Raw genomic sequence first — 17,058 nt, 5'->3', positions numbered from 1 at the left:
CTAGACAACATTATTTCTCCACTATGAAAATCTTCCAATACAGAATTACCCATATCCTTTTTTTGTAGGGATTCCCAGGCTTTCTGGAACACACACCACTATCAATCCTATTTTACTATTGTAAAACTTTTAATTGAGAAAAATTAACAAAGCTGATAATGGCACCACATAGACATGGACCATTTATATCACAGCTTTTATAGATTGTAATTTGGAAGCCATGGTTCCACACCACTGCTGTGGCAACAACAGAAATATGCAACTGTGAAAGCACGGATTACATAAACCATTAACTAGAAATAAAGAACTTTAGCACTGTCAGTATTTTATAAGAATAACTAATTAAGCCTGAAAGAAGCACTGCAAAATTACTTTATTCTAATTTTAGCAATGGGGAAACTGAGGCACAAAGAATTTAAGTGACTCTTCTCTAGCATAATCTATGGCAGCATCAGGATTACAGATGAGGACACTGATTCCCAGATCTGTGCTCTGTTCTGTAAACTATTCTGCTTTTGCAGGGTTAGCAGCCAACACTTATTTGTATACACAGGGAGCACAGGAAATTTGTCAAAGTAGCTGCTTTCCAAAAAGCTGCAAATAGACTTCTACAGAAGCATTAAAAGAGAGGTTCTAACACCTAATTATCAAAATATACATGATAAGATGCCCCTCACTAGAAATAAAGTAAAAGTTAACTCACAAATACTGGTCTTATGAAGTGTCCTTAGATACTAGAACACATAATAATTTTGATTGAGGGATGAAAAAAGTTTCTTTTTACCATACTTAAGCATAAAAGAGAGCAAAAAGGAAATTTAGGACATGCTTCAGTTTTAATGTTCAGATATTTTACTCTGAAAGTCCTGAAGTCAAGCAAGTTTGTTAATGTTCCTTGCTTTAAATTTCTTTATGAATCCAAACATTTATGAGTAAGTAATCCTCATATCTCAGAAATCCTTCCCACTATCAATCTCTACTTAAACAGCTGATGAGCTTTACAGTCCACAAACAGAAAAGGTTAAGCCTGCCTCTACCCTGCTCCTCCCTTCACTGACTACATGCTAGATTTAACTTCCTCTACTTATACATGTAGTATTAAATATACAGTTTCCTGAATTTTAACTAATGGAGCAATAAATATAACTGCAAGCTTCAGAAATAGGATTTTTTATTCATAGGTTTCAAAGCCTTTGTAAATAATGCAATGACTAAAAAGGAACTATTTGCTTAAATGTCATTTGTAGAAACACGTGGCAATGTAAATATTTTTTTTTGTTTTTAACATAAAAGTTTTAAATAGTATTCTTCATTTTAAAAGATAATAAAGACAGAAAAGGTTTCTAGAAATTTGAGTACTGTGACAGCTTTCCAGCAGATTATTAAAAGTCCTTTTTAAATCTGAAAAGTGATCAAACTTGAAAGGCAAAACATCCAGTTTTACCACAGTAATTAATGCCTGGTTCAAACCTAACCACATTGTGGCCCACTTAAAAACATTTCAATATTGCTCTTTCTTGGCTATAATTTATGGGCTCCTCAGAAGTAAAATGTGAAACCTTTCAAATGATCATGACAGATAAAGAAAGTCCTAACAAATAATAGCAATGTCTAATGGCTACAGAAAATTCTCGTTTTTCTTCATAGTTTCATTTTCAAACTTTTAGGTGCAATTTATTTTTCTCAACAGTCCTTACTGGATCCGCAGAGATGGGGCTCCGAGCCTCTGTTTCCTTTTCTTCATCATTGTGCTGATACACTACGTTTCTTCCCAGTTTAAGAGGCTTAGAGGCAGGAAGGAGATCCCACCGTTATCACTCCAACGCAGAGCCCAGAACAATCAGTGCAATTCCAAGCTCTTCGTATACCCCCAGTGTCACAGAGACCTCAGGAGTTCAGTAATGGTCCAGATCGATTGCACGGCTCGTGTCAAAAAATAAACAAACTTCTACAAGTCTATTCATAGCATCCAGAGAAAGGAAATGAAGCCCACCAGTACAAAACGAAGGTGCAGAAAAGTCCAGGACAGCAAGGAGCCACCTGACCTGTCACGCAGGCAGCAGCACAGCCCCGGCACGCTCAGGCTGAGCGCCCAGCAAATCAGCAACCAACTTCCACAGGGCTCCAAGGAACAGGAACAGTCACACTCACCAAATCAAAAGCTGAGCATAAAGCCAAAGGGAAGAGATGGCACACTTGAAAGGATTCTGGCAGAAATCTCACACAGCAGCTTGAAAACTCACACCGACATAGTAATAGAGCCCTTGTAGAGTCATCGGCAGTGCAAAGAGCAGCTGGTCCCAGCTGGGGGGGGAACACACAAGCCATCCCTTTTTCAGAACTCAATCCCCTTAAGAACATGCACAACTTTAATCTTAAAGCATCTTCCTGTAACTTCCAAACTGTTTGTTTCAGCTACAAATTTTATGCATTCTAGCTCCAAAAACAGCAACAGCAGCAGCCTAGGGAGCCAAATGCTGTAAGAGGGACTGGGGAAAACACCTTCATTAGGAGGCAATGTTCCCTGAACAATGCAAATCATGCGTTTTTGTTTGCAAATGGCAATTTCAATCACCTCAAAATCAATTTCATGCTATTAGCAAGACATTTTCTAAATGTGCATTTGGAAGAAGGTAGCTTTCCCAAAAAAAATCCAAATCTATTTCTTTGATAGCCCTCAAAGTGTTGAAGACTGTACATCATAGACAGGTGAAGACTGCTATTCACAGGTGTTCCTTAACCAAGATTAACAGATTACCAACCAATTCCAGATTACAAATATTATCTTCAGGTCTTCCCACAATTCAATTCACAGCAGAAGTGCTCCACACCACTAGGTCACAACCTCTCACAACTATGCCCCATCAGGAAAACAAAGTGCCAGCCCCAAAAGCAAGGGTCAGGGTGGCTGCTCCTTAAACAACCAGAGAAACAACCAGAGCCCCTGGCCCCTCACATAATACCTTTAGGGTAAGAAAGCACAGCAAGCAACAAAAGGGACAAAATTGGTATGTTATGTATAACTTTATTATGCTTACTAAATGAAAACCTGGATCAAGTAGTGGAAACTTGATAATAAAAACTGGAAAAAAGACTTTTCTCACTTTTAAGTCTTCCCAAAATTCTTTGTCTCTGAGATTACAGTATATACAGAACACTAAAATTCCCCTTATTAATTGCATAACTTCTTTTAAAGAAGTAATGCTTTCTTATTATTTTTAAAGCCTAATATATGAGCAGCAAGACTCCTACAAAGCCCTGCCCGAATAATTCAGCACATTCCACCTCCAGAGCCAGCCCCACGTATTAGTTTAAGAACACTGGGTTATTTTTGATCTACTATTTCTGAGCTGCTTCTGTGCAGCTCAGAGGATGGAGTGGCTAGAAAATACCATATCCTCCTCTCCCTGTCTGTAAGAAGTATCACAAGCAGAAAGCACTGAATGGAGGCATTATTTCTTACTCTATTTCCAGATCCAAGACAGAACCAAGCACAAAAGCAGCAAAACTCCCTACTCCTTTTCAGAACCATTTTTTTCTCTATTTCCACCACTTCAGCTTCTTGCTTGAGTCTCAGCACTTGTTCCTGGCAGGGAAATGGCATCGATTGATCCCCAGCAGAAATGCTTACCTGCCAAGATGAACAGAAATGGAATGATACATCCCATTTCTCTGCAGATAAGAGAGGAAATTCCCACAGCACCTGAGCATGGCAGAATAGAAGACACAGACCAGCACTAAAGGCTAGCAAATCTTTTCCCTGCCATTAAACCTGTTGTTGTTTCCAAGGTCTAAGCATTCAATAGAATACAAGCAGAGCTGACACAAACTGGTATCCAGCATATCCTCCCAAAAAACTCCTTGGTCTGCTTGTTTGTTATTTTACTGTCAGGAAGCTGGAGGTAAGTCTAACAAATTATGATGAAGACTTCTTTAATGAAATACCTTATGAAATGCCTAGTGCTGTAGAAACTAAGACCCTTCAGAGGTTTTGAAGTAGAAGAGGAGGGCAGAGGAGGAGGGAAAAAAAATAAAAAAAGAAAATGAGCCCCACAGTGGGCATAAACTGCCTCAAAAAAGTTTAGAAGGAATAAAGACCACCATAAAAGCCTAGCACATATATTTAGCAAACACTATTACACTGCTTACCATATTTCATAAAGGTAGACAGAAAACATTAAGGTAAATACCATTTCTTATCAGCACGCATCACCATCAAAACAGCAGTTTGTAATATTTAGTCTAAGTGGGTATTTTGAGTGGATATACTCTGCATTATAATTATTTTATGTTTCTTATGCCTCCATGTTCTTTTTTCCATTCATACACACACTTTAAAATTATATTGATATGGTGGATATCAGGGAAGAATGGGCAAATTTAGTTTGCTGAGGAAATTACTTTCTTCAAGGTTAGATATAATATGGGAAAGCAAAATTATGTTTTCAGAAAATTCTACATTTAGATACTACAAAAATCACAGCATCCCAAGCAGGTAACCCAGCTTAAGAAACCATGAAGATTTCAAATACAAACCCAGGTTATTCATAACAGTGCTATAAAGATGATGTTATAAACAACTGAATTTATTAAAAACTATTATACTGTGTAAGAAATTATAGGGGTCAAATGCATGCCCAACTAGATTTAGTGAATGCTAATTAGCCAAGGAGGCAATCAGAAGAAACAGTGAGCTCCAGAATGGTGTTGCACATCGTGCAGCCACAATGAAAATCTGCAGTTCACAGCCTGGACTTTTGGATGCTGAGTTGCTGTTATACACATGAACACACATGAGTAATTCATCACAAGCCTCATCTTGCTTCACAGTCTCCACCTTTGTCCTTTCAAGTCTGGAACATCTCCAGTGCACTTTAGGTGCAGGTGCACATCAAAACCATTTGAAAGCTGAAGCCAACAACACAAAGAAAAAAAAAAAAGGTAGTGGTTGAAAATACCTAAACCACTTCCACTAATAGGATAGAGATCAAAGTTTGGGTCTATCACTTCACATTCCCTATTTGAAATGAAGAAAATATTAATGAATGATAATTATTTTGGGGGAACAAAGCACAACAAAAACATAACCAATACATTTATATGCATAATTTATTAAAGGAAAACTTTGAACTCTGGTTACTGAACCACACCAGAGACAGAGTAAAATCAGTTATTCTTCTCATACTTATATTATTCAACCTCTTTGCAGTTCACAGCTCAGTTGATGATAATTTCCTTTAGCAAATTTAGGAAAGGAACCTCCTAACAGAAACATATACACACACACTGTAAGCACATAAACAACAAAATGGTATTTAAATAATCAAGCATTCCCCTTGATGTCACCCTGCATACAATTCTCTCATCTGTTTTACATGCCTGCTCACTCTCTGCTAATTATTTCAAGATCAGACTGCAAGATCTCCAAGGGCAAAGCCATAATTTATGGTGTGCTTGTGCACCCTTTTGCTAATATGGAAGCCGAGGCACTTATCAGGAGATTTCACAGGCTCCATCCCACCGTTCATTCAGTTCAGCTCCTACCCAAGACCTTCTCTAGGTGACAAAATTCCTCATACTCCCCTGCAAAAAAAAATACTGAGACATCTAACTCCACTCCTTTTCCCTAGCACAAACAAAAGTTTTTCCTATTGCCCATTCCTACACGGGGTTCATGTGCAGTGAACATCACCCCAAGCAAATACAAAGCCTTATGAGACAAAGAAAAAGTTAAGTGTTGTCAGTAAGAGCTCCCCCATTCATCAATGACAAAACCTCTAGCTAAACCACACAGACTAAAACCTTTCTAGCCATCAGCCAAAGCAGTCACCTAGGAAGCAGCAATAATCAAGTCATCTTCTAGTTCTAGCTGCCTACAAAAGAATTATTTCCTCCCCAAACATCATCTTTTTACAGCAGTAAATGCACCTCAGCCTCCAGACCAGCCCACAGAAAAATGCTGAGTGGCTGTCTATTTCTATACAACACAATTGCTACTAAACTGCTACAAAGGCTGGAATTTGTGCAGAAAATGGATGCACCTCTTCAGGGTTTCTGGCTCCAAGCCAGATTCTTCATCCTTCTGTCAATTCCTGCTCCTGTCAGTGAACAAAAGTCAATGAATGACAGTCAATGAATCAGGACCTAGCTACATCTGTAACTATCCCTATTCATTAGCTGCAGCACAACAATATCTATTCAGAATACATTTCATGTTCAGAATTTATTTTTGCTTTTGAGGTTCACTCTTAGGTTGGTGCAAGCAGAGGAAAAGCCTCCAGAATAGAGAACTGCCTACTGTCTGCATTAGAGTGCACATCATTAGACCACCCCTTCTGACAGAATGGTTGAACAAGTTTTTACAAAGTGTATGTATATTTTTAAGATAATTAATCCCCTTGTTGATATAAATTTCTCTAATTGCTGATTCAAATACTAAGAATAGATTTTTCCAAAAATCAAGCAAGCTCTCTGACACTGGGATACACAAATCATGTACATCAGCTCCCTAAGACCCTTTTCGGTGAGGCTATACAGTAGGGCATCCATACACATACACACACCACAGTGCACTACTGACTTCTTAAATAGTTAAACTTTTCAAACAAGAAGAAATCATTTGGTAGAATTGACTACAGAACTCATAATTCCAGAAACTGCAATCAAATAATCAACTAGATAACACAGGCAACTAGCAGAAGACATTTCAATTCATCATAGATTTTCAGTCTCACTAGCAGCTGCAACCCTGTACTTAAAATTTATGGCCTGGATCTTCTTGATATAGGTTACTAAATTTCTTCACAGAATTATGCCTTTGAGGGCACTTACTTGTGGAAGAGAACTGAAGGGAAGTATTGAAAACTGAAGGTGTTACATAAATAGAGAAATAAAACATTCAGGCGTTCAGTTTAGTTACTACTAAATAAAACATTACACATTTAAAGTATTTCATTGGTATCACTGATGATTCAAATGTAAATACACAAATAGTTTTGTGTCTTACCCACCTCCATGCTTTGCCAAGTGAAGGGAATATCTCTGGCATCCTCAATTTCAAAAGCCAAATTTTTGTGCAAAAATATCTCAGTTACATTAAATGAAAAACCTACTGGTAAATCACCACTTCACCATTCATTCGGTCTTCAAATCACAAGCACCACATTTCTCAGAATCTATCAAATATAGCTAAAGTTAGCCCTCAAGGCACATAGGTTTTAAAAAAAATTCAGTTGGTGTTTCATGTTCTTTAAATAACTCTCTGACTGGTTCATCATTGTCAGATGAACTAAAAAAAAAGGTCTGGTCATGCCCCATTTTAAAAAAAAAGGCCCTTTGAACCCCTGTATTGTGCAGCCCTGAATCACTGGCTCTTTCCAAATACTGCATTGTCCAAACACTGTTTCTTATACAAAGGGAGAGCTTGCATTAAAGGACTGGAAATCACTTCTCATTAGAACCAGAAACCTGAGGAAAAAAAGTTGTATGTGTTTGTGAGCTTCATGTCTGTAGTCTACAAGCTTTGTGAAACAATTTTAAATTATAATACAATATCAGGCAGTACAAAAGCTTTCTCTTTTATATAATGCAATCAAAGCTTTCTCTTTTATATGATGCAATCAACAATGCAATTTCTTTCACCACAGATCTGTGAAGCTAAGCTTTTGTAATATCACTCAAACACAAGTTAGTTTGCTAAAATTCTTTAAACATAGTGTACTTTTAAAGAATATTATTTGATTAAGTCACCTTCTTAAAAGTCTTCTTTTATGCACATTTGCTACTTTGTTGAAATATCTCTCTGACTCTGACTGCTCCACAAACACCCGACCTGCCTGGCCCAGGAGCTGGGTACTTAAAGGCTTCTGTCAACAGGGTTTGAAGAGCAGCGATCAGAGTTGTCCATATCACATAAATAATCAGTGACTCCTATGGAGCTGCTTCAGCCATGTCAGTGCAAACAACACTCAACACCACAGCTACTTCCATATCAGGATCAGCTCAAGCTGATAATTAGATGTAAGCTTACACTACTGCTGCTTAAGGAAATGAATAGAAGCTTCAGTCCCAGGGAAATGGAAGGTAGCTGTATCCAAGTGAGTGACAGATTCTTGAAAATGCTAACAGAGAAAACAGTGTCTGCCCATTTAACTGATTTCTACAACTGAACAGATATATATGTTCAAACCAAACCCAGAAATAAAAAAGAATAATTATACTTACAAACTTCCTCTTCTGGGAAGACTCAGCTCCTTCTGGAATAAAAGAATAAAAACATGGAGTTACTTTGACTTGTTAATATATATTATTCATTTATTAATATATATTATTCATTATTACTGAGACAAAATAAACAAAAAACTGGCCATTTCTGAATGCATGCTCAGGGTATAACTGTGCACAGGACCTGTGCAGAAGAGGTGAATCATAGCACATAAGTCTGGGGTACACAAGTTACTCATTTTGTCTGAGTAATCATTGCCTTTGCAGTCACAGAAGCAAAAGCACCCAACAGATCAAATATAACTCTGAAATTCAAGCCTAAACGTAGATGAGCGAGTAATTAATTCTGTCCTACACACCTCATCACCATCATACCCAAACCCCTTCCAGAAGTGTGGCAGCAATATGTTTAGCATCTGCTGCCTGTGTGTTCTCACATTCTCGCCAAAAGGAAAATTTAACGCAGCAGAGCAGCTCTGCCTTAGCAGTGGGTTGGGTTGGGTTGGTTTTTTTTTTCTTCAAGCACACACATTATCTGTGTCATACACTACCACAGACATCTATGGCCAATGAAACAAAAATCCAAGTCAAAATCATAGAAAAAAGAAAAAGCATTTTGCACCTAAGCAGCAGAAGCAAAGGAAGACGGGGAATATTAAGGTTTTTATTTCAGTAAACAGGCCACGAACAGCCAGAGGGCACAGACAGCGATGACAGCACCATGAGGCAACGACCCGCCGTGTTGGGTTTGGTTTTTAATATCCATCCCAGCAGGGCGGTGCTTCCCTCTGCCGGGGCCGCCGGGCCCTGCGGTTCCGCAGAGCGCCGCTGGGTGGGAGCCGCTGCACGGAACCGGACCCGCAGCTGCCCCCAGACCTCGGACCTCGGACCCCGGACCCCAGCCCACTCGCACAGCTCCGCGCAGAAGCTGCGAATGAAGAGACAGAAGAACGCTGTCGGAGAGCGAAGCCTCTCCCGTCAACACCGAGCCTAAGCCCGCCGGTGCGGGACAGGGCAATAGGACAAGTCCCGGGGGAAGGTGCTGGTGCTGATACCGGGCTGCTGCCCTGAAGGTTCTGACACGGAATGGGCGGTAACGATGCAGCCGAGTGCCATTTCTGAGTTTCAGAGTACTGATCTACGTGCTGTATTTTTCATCCTCACTAAGGAGAGAAAATCTGTGTTCACTGAATATTGAAAAAAAAGTCAATAGGAAAAAAAAATCAATAAAATTTGGTAACCTCCTTTCCATATTTAATTACGGTGTACGTGCTGCCTGGAATGATTAACAACCTCATCGACAAACTGCCAGTGACTGGTCTGCTAACTAATACACTGGACATTTCTTAGGAAAGTTTTCCAAAGATGCCAAAAAGTTACAGTTACTACAACTAAAAAAAAATCAAATTAAAAGGTAAACATGCTGTTATTATTTTCAAGTATGAGTTTTCCACAACTGCTTAGCAGTACTGAGCAAATTTCATGTGTGAATTATCACAAGGCTGACAGCTTACAGCATCAAGAAATAAATTCCTGTCATCAGACAAATTTGTCAAGATCTAATCAAAACATTTCAAGTATGGAAGATAATAAATCATTAGCATCGATAGCAGGTTGTGTATTTTATATTCTAGAAAGGTATTTCTTACACTCATTTGTTAGGAGGAATTAAAGATTCCAAGCCACGAAGTCTACATAGCAATGACAGCTTTTTGCTACTGCAAATATATAAAAATAGGTAAGATGTAATTATGTATTATATACTGTTCTATTTGTGCATGCAGTATATTGCTTATGCATGCATATATATCTCTTACAGATGTAGATGTAAATACAGATGTATTTAATTTATCCTCTTTAAATGAGATCCTCTATAACAAAGGTGCTTGGCAAAGGGGACTTTTCCTATTCAAACTGCGTATTTCCATTTGTTCCAATGCAGTCAGCCCCAGAAATTTTCAGACTGAATGAATAAAGCTCTGGAATTTCATGGTACTGTCTGCAAAAGGGAAACAGTGAGCTTTAATTCTGTTTATCTGCCTCCTAATTTTGAGCTTTTAGGGGTTATGTTTACAAGCTTTTCTCCAGTCATTAGGGCTGAAAAGCCCCTTAAAGAAGAGAACACTTCTTGCAGCAGCACAGCTCCAGTAATGGTGACTTACAGACACACCACAGAAATTGTGCCCCAACAACATAAGCAAGCAAACCCTTTTCTTTCCTCTACTGTATACTTGTTTTGCAGACACAATATTACCTTGAATACTTCCCTACAATGTAGCTAAATCCGGATTAAATGCATGGAAGGATTGACTTGGGCTTTGTTCCTGAAATCACCCTTTGATACCTGTGATCAACTGAGTTTCCAAAAAAAGGAAGGAAAGAAGTATCAGCAGATGACATCTTAAAGCAACTGAAATATTATTCTACCCATGTACCGATTGTTTTCATTCTGCACCTCTGCCTTGACAAACACAGTGCAGCTGTGGAATCAATAGGCAGCAGTTCAAATTTAATACCTCTGTGGTCTTGACAACAAAGAGCACAATCAAAGCAATCAATTTTTATACCTGCTGTTCCACTATGCCTCATTTCATGTTAGTCTTAAAATCATCTTTAAAAACCCTATCAATCATACACCAAGCCAGTCCCAACTCCTGCAAGCACCTTTCCTGTCCTCTGGAAAAACACCAAGACTGCACCCTCACAGCTATTCAACTTTTTCTGCTTCTCCCTTCTGCAGAGCTGGTAACTTCACTTCTTAAAATCCCCCAGACCAGACCATGAATGGTGAGGCCAACTCAAAAGCATCAGAGCTGGAAGTCACATGAATGCAAGCAGCAAAATTATGAGCTTTGCTTCTCCTGAATGACCAGTGGGTTAGTGTCTAACAAACATCACAGGGAAGAGGAAGAAAGAAAATACCTGGAGATGGAAGCAAGGAGGTAGCAGACTTCAGAAAGACTTGATGACCTATTTCAGGGCACTTATTTAAGGTGTCCACAGTCACAAGAACATTTCAGATCTCCAGGGGATAGAGCAGACAATGAAAATGTCTACCAAGGGTAGGGATACACTCTAGGATACACCCAGGATGGAGACACAGCTGAGTGTTAAGATGGCTTAACACTTTACTGGATGTGATGGGACAAATTGAGAGTTTACATCTAAAAGTGTCAGGGTAGTTTCAAAAGTATAAAATGGCACTACAAAAGAAATTATTAATTATGCAATAATTATTCAATGAAAGTCCAATAGCATCTCACAAGTACCACAGTGAAGGTGGAACTCTACTCAGAATCAGTCTTCTAGTATCCATTAATGTTTTAAATAATAAATGAAGCAGCAGGTTGTGTGATTTGACTGGTTTCACCCACTCCACAAAGGAGTTTGGTATTATATGTCCATGTATCCTGAAATAAGAAATCACATCTCAAGAGGTAAGAAAACTGATAGGAGTGCTAAACTGTGACTACTTGGTCTGAAACTCTATTTACAGGGTGCAGCTGTAATATCTATGGTAGTTTATTCTAAAGGACATTTTCATTTAAGACCAGCTTTCTGATGAGAATGACACATAAGCACTCAAAGATTTCAAACTGCCTCTTCTGACAGCACATCTGCCTCCCTGAGCACTTGCGCTGCCAGGATATATATATCTATATATATATATATTACCATTATTACTTCAGCCAGACTCCATGCCACCTGCTCTCTAGGTCAACAATATAACTCTCAAAATAGAGGCTTACATTTATATTTTACTTATATGAAATGATAAACAGTGTAAGAATACTTTAAAAGATTGTTGCTCATTATGCACACAGAATTTTCAGAAGTGGAAACAAATATCTACTTTCACAGATCTTAAAAAATAAGAAGTGTATTAAATCTTGCAGTACCCAAATGACAGGAACAGACTGTTCTGAAAGTTATTTTTTTGTATCAGTTCCATATTTCAAGGCACAGTTATTAAACATGCAACTTGATCTCTACATGACAAAAGAAGCAGCAGATTCTCAGACAGCTAGTTAAAAATTAACCTTGGGAAAGAAATACAGCATCATGGAATTTCTAAAACACTGGTTTGAATACCCTCCTTCAAAAGAGTTCTTTGTATTTGTTTTCTTTTATCTTAAGTTTATCATACCAGATCATGCAGATATAAAATTAGTTGGACACCGTAGCAGACACTACAGTTCAGGTTTCACAATAGGGCTGGGTTCTTAATGGTCCTTATCATATTTGAGCCAGCAAGGAAGCTTAAGGAGAAAATATATTGATTATTTTGAGTATCACTTTTCTGTTTACATAATATATTGCTTAGTGCATAGATATTGAAAATTTCTCTATTGTGATGTCTTCTATACAAAACCTGTGTCTGAATAGAGAAATGTTTTGGGGAGCATAGAAAGTGCTGACTTTTTGAATGCATACAGGTACACAGCATGAAATGGAAATATAGCCTGGAAATCTATTTGTTCATTGACCTACAAGATAGATACATCCTTATCTTTTAAATAGATACATTACCTTATAAAAGTGTAATGAAAACAGGAGCCCATCACTCAAAATTGTCACTTTCTCTCAGACTTGTAATTTGTCCTTGAATATGTAGCTGCACATATGGCACAGGCCCACAGGCAAAGTTGGATGCTAGAATCTGCACTGACGGCAGCTTAAATGTACTCCATTGAAACTGAAGTGAGAGCCATCACTACACTCAGGATGTTCCATATTTTTGCCAGAGAAGACAGCATGATTCCCAAGATTGCCTCTGACCTTGGCTTTCTTGCAAGGTAGCTCACTATCAAACCAGTTGGGCTAACAGACAAATATTTTTACAGATTATAACAGTAAATACATTTCAGTTAATATTTCACAGATGATGAAATTCCACTGACACTCATTGACCTGGTACCATGCACTCATGTTTTAATTTTTTTCCTTTGCTGACTATGTTTGCTTTAGGGTATACTACCAACCAGCAGGGGATTAATTAAATCTCTTTCTATACATAACCATTTGCATTGCAGAAATGATATAATGAGGGTTGGAATCTCCAGTTCTGATGGAAAATACAGCCTGGCCATGCAAGGACAAACTGTAATCCATCCATCAGATTAACAGGGAAGAATTTTTCCTTGTGATTAAAAAAAAAAAAACACCCCGCATATAAAGCTTCATTTTCTCCTATCACAATCTGTCAAGAAAAATAATTTTCTTCTTTTCATAACATCATTGTAGATGGTTATTAAAACACGTCTTCTCAATTTCTCTCTCTAGAAATTATTATATCTGAGCTACTTTCCCAAGATCATCAGCGAGGAATTTTAAACAGCAACACTAAAACTATCTGCATTGAATGTCAGATTAACCTATGGAATATGCTGCAGATATGTTCTATAATTTACTGACTTTTTAGGAGCTAAATTCAGGATCATACTGTTAGATCATCTGCTTAGCTACAGAGATGCTTAAAAGACTGAAAATGAGTACCCAAGATCTTGCCAATATCATTCAAAATATTGAGAAGACAGAGTTTAATCCCCAGACCTTTCTTTATTTCAATCACACAAATCCCAAACTGCCATGGATATCACAGCCCCAGTGTTTCTCACTGTATTTCCAGTACCAGTCAAGCTGCCTGGAACTGCCTTTTCCTAAGAAATCTCCTGGTGACAGGGTGCCAGAGCCTTCAGGACAATCTGCATGAGACTAATACAGTGACGAATATAATGTTCACCCAGCGTAATCCAAAACTTCTTACAAGTTCACAGCAATTTAAATGCACTCTTTGGATTAGTTCCCTAATTCAACAGAAGTTACATGTCAGTAAAAATGTAATTTTCAAGTACCTTAATTATAAAATCAAATGCGGAAAAAAACCTCAGCTGTTGAACCAGCAGACAACTGCATTTCTCTAAAGAATCAGTATTCAAACCCACAGGTCACAAATCAGCCTGTGATGTTTTTAGCATCCTTCAGCCACTGTTTTCACTTCAGGTTAGAAATCCCATGTCATTTAGGAAAAAGAAAAAAAAAATGAAAAAAAACCCCTCTGGATTTATTTCAAATTATAGTTACTGCAGAAGAAAAACCAAAAACCCTTTAGTCTATAAGATCTTGAAGCAAAATTCTTACACACAGCAAATTATTTTTTCCCTCCCCCACCAGCCCTCCTGTCTGGGCAAGACAGTTTTTCCTTTGTAGCCAAAGCTAAGGATCCAGGTCACATCTGTGCATTAACCCATCAAGAATATATGGCTCCAAAAGTTGCCCACTAACCTTTTGTATCACTTAACCTCAGGGCTTTCCATAAGATTAAGGGTATTGGTTACTTGACCTAAAATAATTTCAGAAGACATCTCAAAACAGACAAGAGTTCCCATTTTCGTCAGAATATTTTCAGTGCCCATTTCCAAATATATCTTTTTTTTTTTTTTTTTTTGTAGTTAACTGAAGTGTCTGCTCCATATTTTGTACCTTACATCACGTTTTCAATCCCAAAATATAGCATTATGCAGTACACCATGGGCCAGACAGAGCCCACTCATGGTAACAAACAGGAGTGAAACCGCCCATCAGGCTTGGATAGGAACCTGACAATAAAAATGTTGCAATGAAACCACATTCCCGAGTGGGTGCATGGAGAGGTGCCCAACCCCAGGAATAAGTCAGCTGCCACAGCTGAGCTACAGATGACACAAGGAGGAGGTGCCTGCAGCCAAGGGCAGGGTGGCACACACACATCTCTCACCAGCCAGAGCAATGAATGACTTGCAATTCTCCAAGTCTCATTTCCTCTGCAGGATTCATTCCTGTCTGTTATTTGGGACTAAGAGCACAGGGTCACTCTAATTTCATGCTATCAGTCAAACAGCAGGCTTCTTCTTTTCATAGTAAAGAAAATAGCTAGTTTCATATTTGGTCTCAAGCTTTTCAGCTGAGGTTAAACAGCAAATGGTTTCTGGAAATTAAAAACAACCTCTAAGAACCCTGGGCACATCAAGAAGAGCAGGTACAGTAATGCAGCTGTTCAATCCTTAGATGTCAGCAAACTAATTTACTATCAACTTGATTGTTTTCCTCAAGGCTAAAAAAAAACCCTGTAGCAGCAGCCCCCTTCAAATACACCTGCCAAACTTACTTTTAAATTTTACATAGCACATAAAAGATCTTTTGAAGATGTCATTTCATTTGCAGGAAGACATAAATTTAAAAATTACAGCTTGAATTTTGTGAGCCAGAATCCTAGATGTGGCTCAAAAGCATAAGAAAAAAAAAAAAGCAGAGCCAAAGAAAAAAAAAAAAAAAAAAGGTGAATTTACTTTCATAACAAGCAATCCATAGATTGCAAAAGCAGTAGCTTTAGAGGATCATGAGGATAACTTATTCCCTGAAATAAACAATAAGAGCCACCCAAAACATGTATGTATATCAACTAAATAAAAAGCAAGATGTATGACAGTCCTGTGTAAATAAAAGGCAGTTTATTCTTTTAAATCTGAGAAATAACACTTAAGAAATGCTTCAACTCTTCCTTATATTATATTTTTGCACAACTTGGCCTAAGGGAGAGGGAAGATTGAGAGAAATAAAGTCTACAACTTAGACAGCTCATTAATCTTTCTCATTACTTAATTCCAGTTTACAAGGCTGGGAAGCAGATTACTGATCTATGTGTGGAACAGCCTGCCCAGCACTAAACAGTCACCCAAAATAATGGAAGCAACTGTTCAAAATTCTCTTTTATTTTGTCAGACTGCATCAGTTTCAGAAATTTAAGTCAAAAGGTCACGTTCTACAAAATTTTAGAAAATGCAGGAGAGAGAGTCATCTCGGAGACATACAGGACTGCAGCTGCAACGCTATTGTTAGAAACTGCTTTTAAAATTACTGTCTTGACTTGCAACAAAAATTCCTTCAAGACTGGGCATGCAATGATCACAAGGAAGCAGTCACAGCTGCTAAAAATGCCAAGAGCATTACAAATAAACAAACCCAGTTTTATGCTCTCTCTTGTTGTCTTGTACTAATATTAATCTGTGATTAAATCAGTTGTCATTTCTACTATACACATCTACTCCTTAGAAGGGTGTTTCTAAAAGAATTGACAGCTGACATCAGGGCTACCTGACCACTAACTTTATTTATAAAACCCTTTAAACACAGAATTTAAAACTGAATAATCCAGCCCAGCATAATTTTGGTGAGTTTGGCAACCCTTCTGATTTATCCTGCAGGACAATTATATAAAACAACACACATCTCATGAAAACTCCCACACCTGCTCACCAGCTCATACCCATTCAGTTAATACATAATATGAAAAAAGATCAAAGGTGACAAAGAAAATTACACTGAAATCAGTTGAGAGACAATCTCCAATGCTGACTCATTGGACTGAGAAAAGGTACAGTCAGCTCAATATTAACATGAGCAGCAGGTATCTTGTGTAAGTCCAAAGGGTTCTGTTTATTTGGTAATGTTGGTTTCTCACTGACTACCTGGTTGTAAAATACTTGGAAGCAGAAAGGCAGCATTTAAGTTTTGGTGGTTGGCTTTGAGAGGAGCTCCACGTGTCTCTGATTGCTTTGTCAATGTTAGGTTAAGACTTTGGACACATCAGCAGTATTTTATCTTTAGAGTTGTTTCTTTCTCAACTTATTTAGACAAAAAGAAAATCTGTGTCAGATGGATGGATTGGTAATCCTGAAAGAGGACCAAGTTTCTCAATAGTAAAGCTCTGGGAGAGACTGCCAAGGGAAAGAAACTTTTTAGTTCCTCAAAAAGCTTCAACAATGGAGACCCCTTCTATTCCCCTGCTAAAGCCAC

At 38.1% G+C, this 17,058-nt stretch overlaps 1 protein-coding gene across 5 annotated transcripts in view; it reads right to left on the bottom strand.

Annotated features, from left to right (window-relative positions):
* Nucleotides 1-17,058, bottom strand: part of MAST2 (microtubule associated serine/threonine kinase 2) — a 202,771-nt gene that overhangs the window by 95,820 nt on the left and 89,893 nt on the right. For 4 of the 5 annotated variants that reach the window (XM_030454793.1, XM_030454791.1, XM_030454795.1 and 1 more), the window contains exon 4: nt 8,224-8,255. In XM_030454793.1, coding sequence (XP_030310653.1) covers nt 8,224-8,255 — 32 coding nt within the window. Of the gene's footprint in view, nt 1-1,697; nt 2,054-8,223; nt 8,256-17,058 lie in introns of those variants that run through there. The other variant, XM_030454796.1, reaches the window with a different exon arrangement.

Source organism: Calypte anna, chromosome 8, assembly GCF_003957555.1.
Source record: "Calypte anna isolate BGI_N300 chromosome 8, bCalAnn1_v1.p, whole genome shotgun sequence".
Taxonomy (NCBI): Eukaryota; Metazoa; Chordata; class Aves; order Apodiformes; family Trochilidae; genus Calypte; species Calypte anna.
Note: the sequence above shows the minus strand (reverse complement) of the source record. Positions and strands in the feature narration are given on the sequence as shown.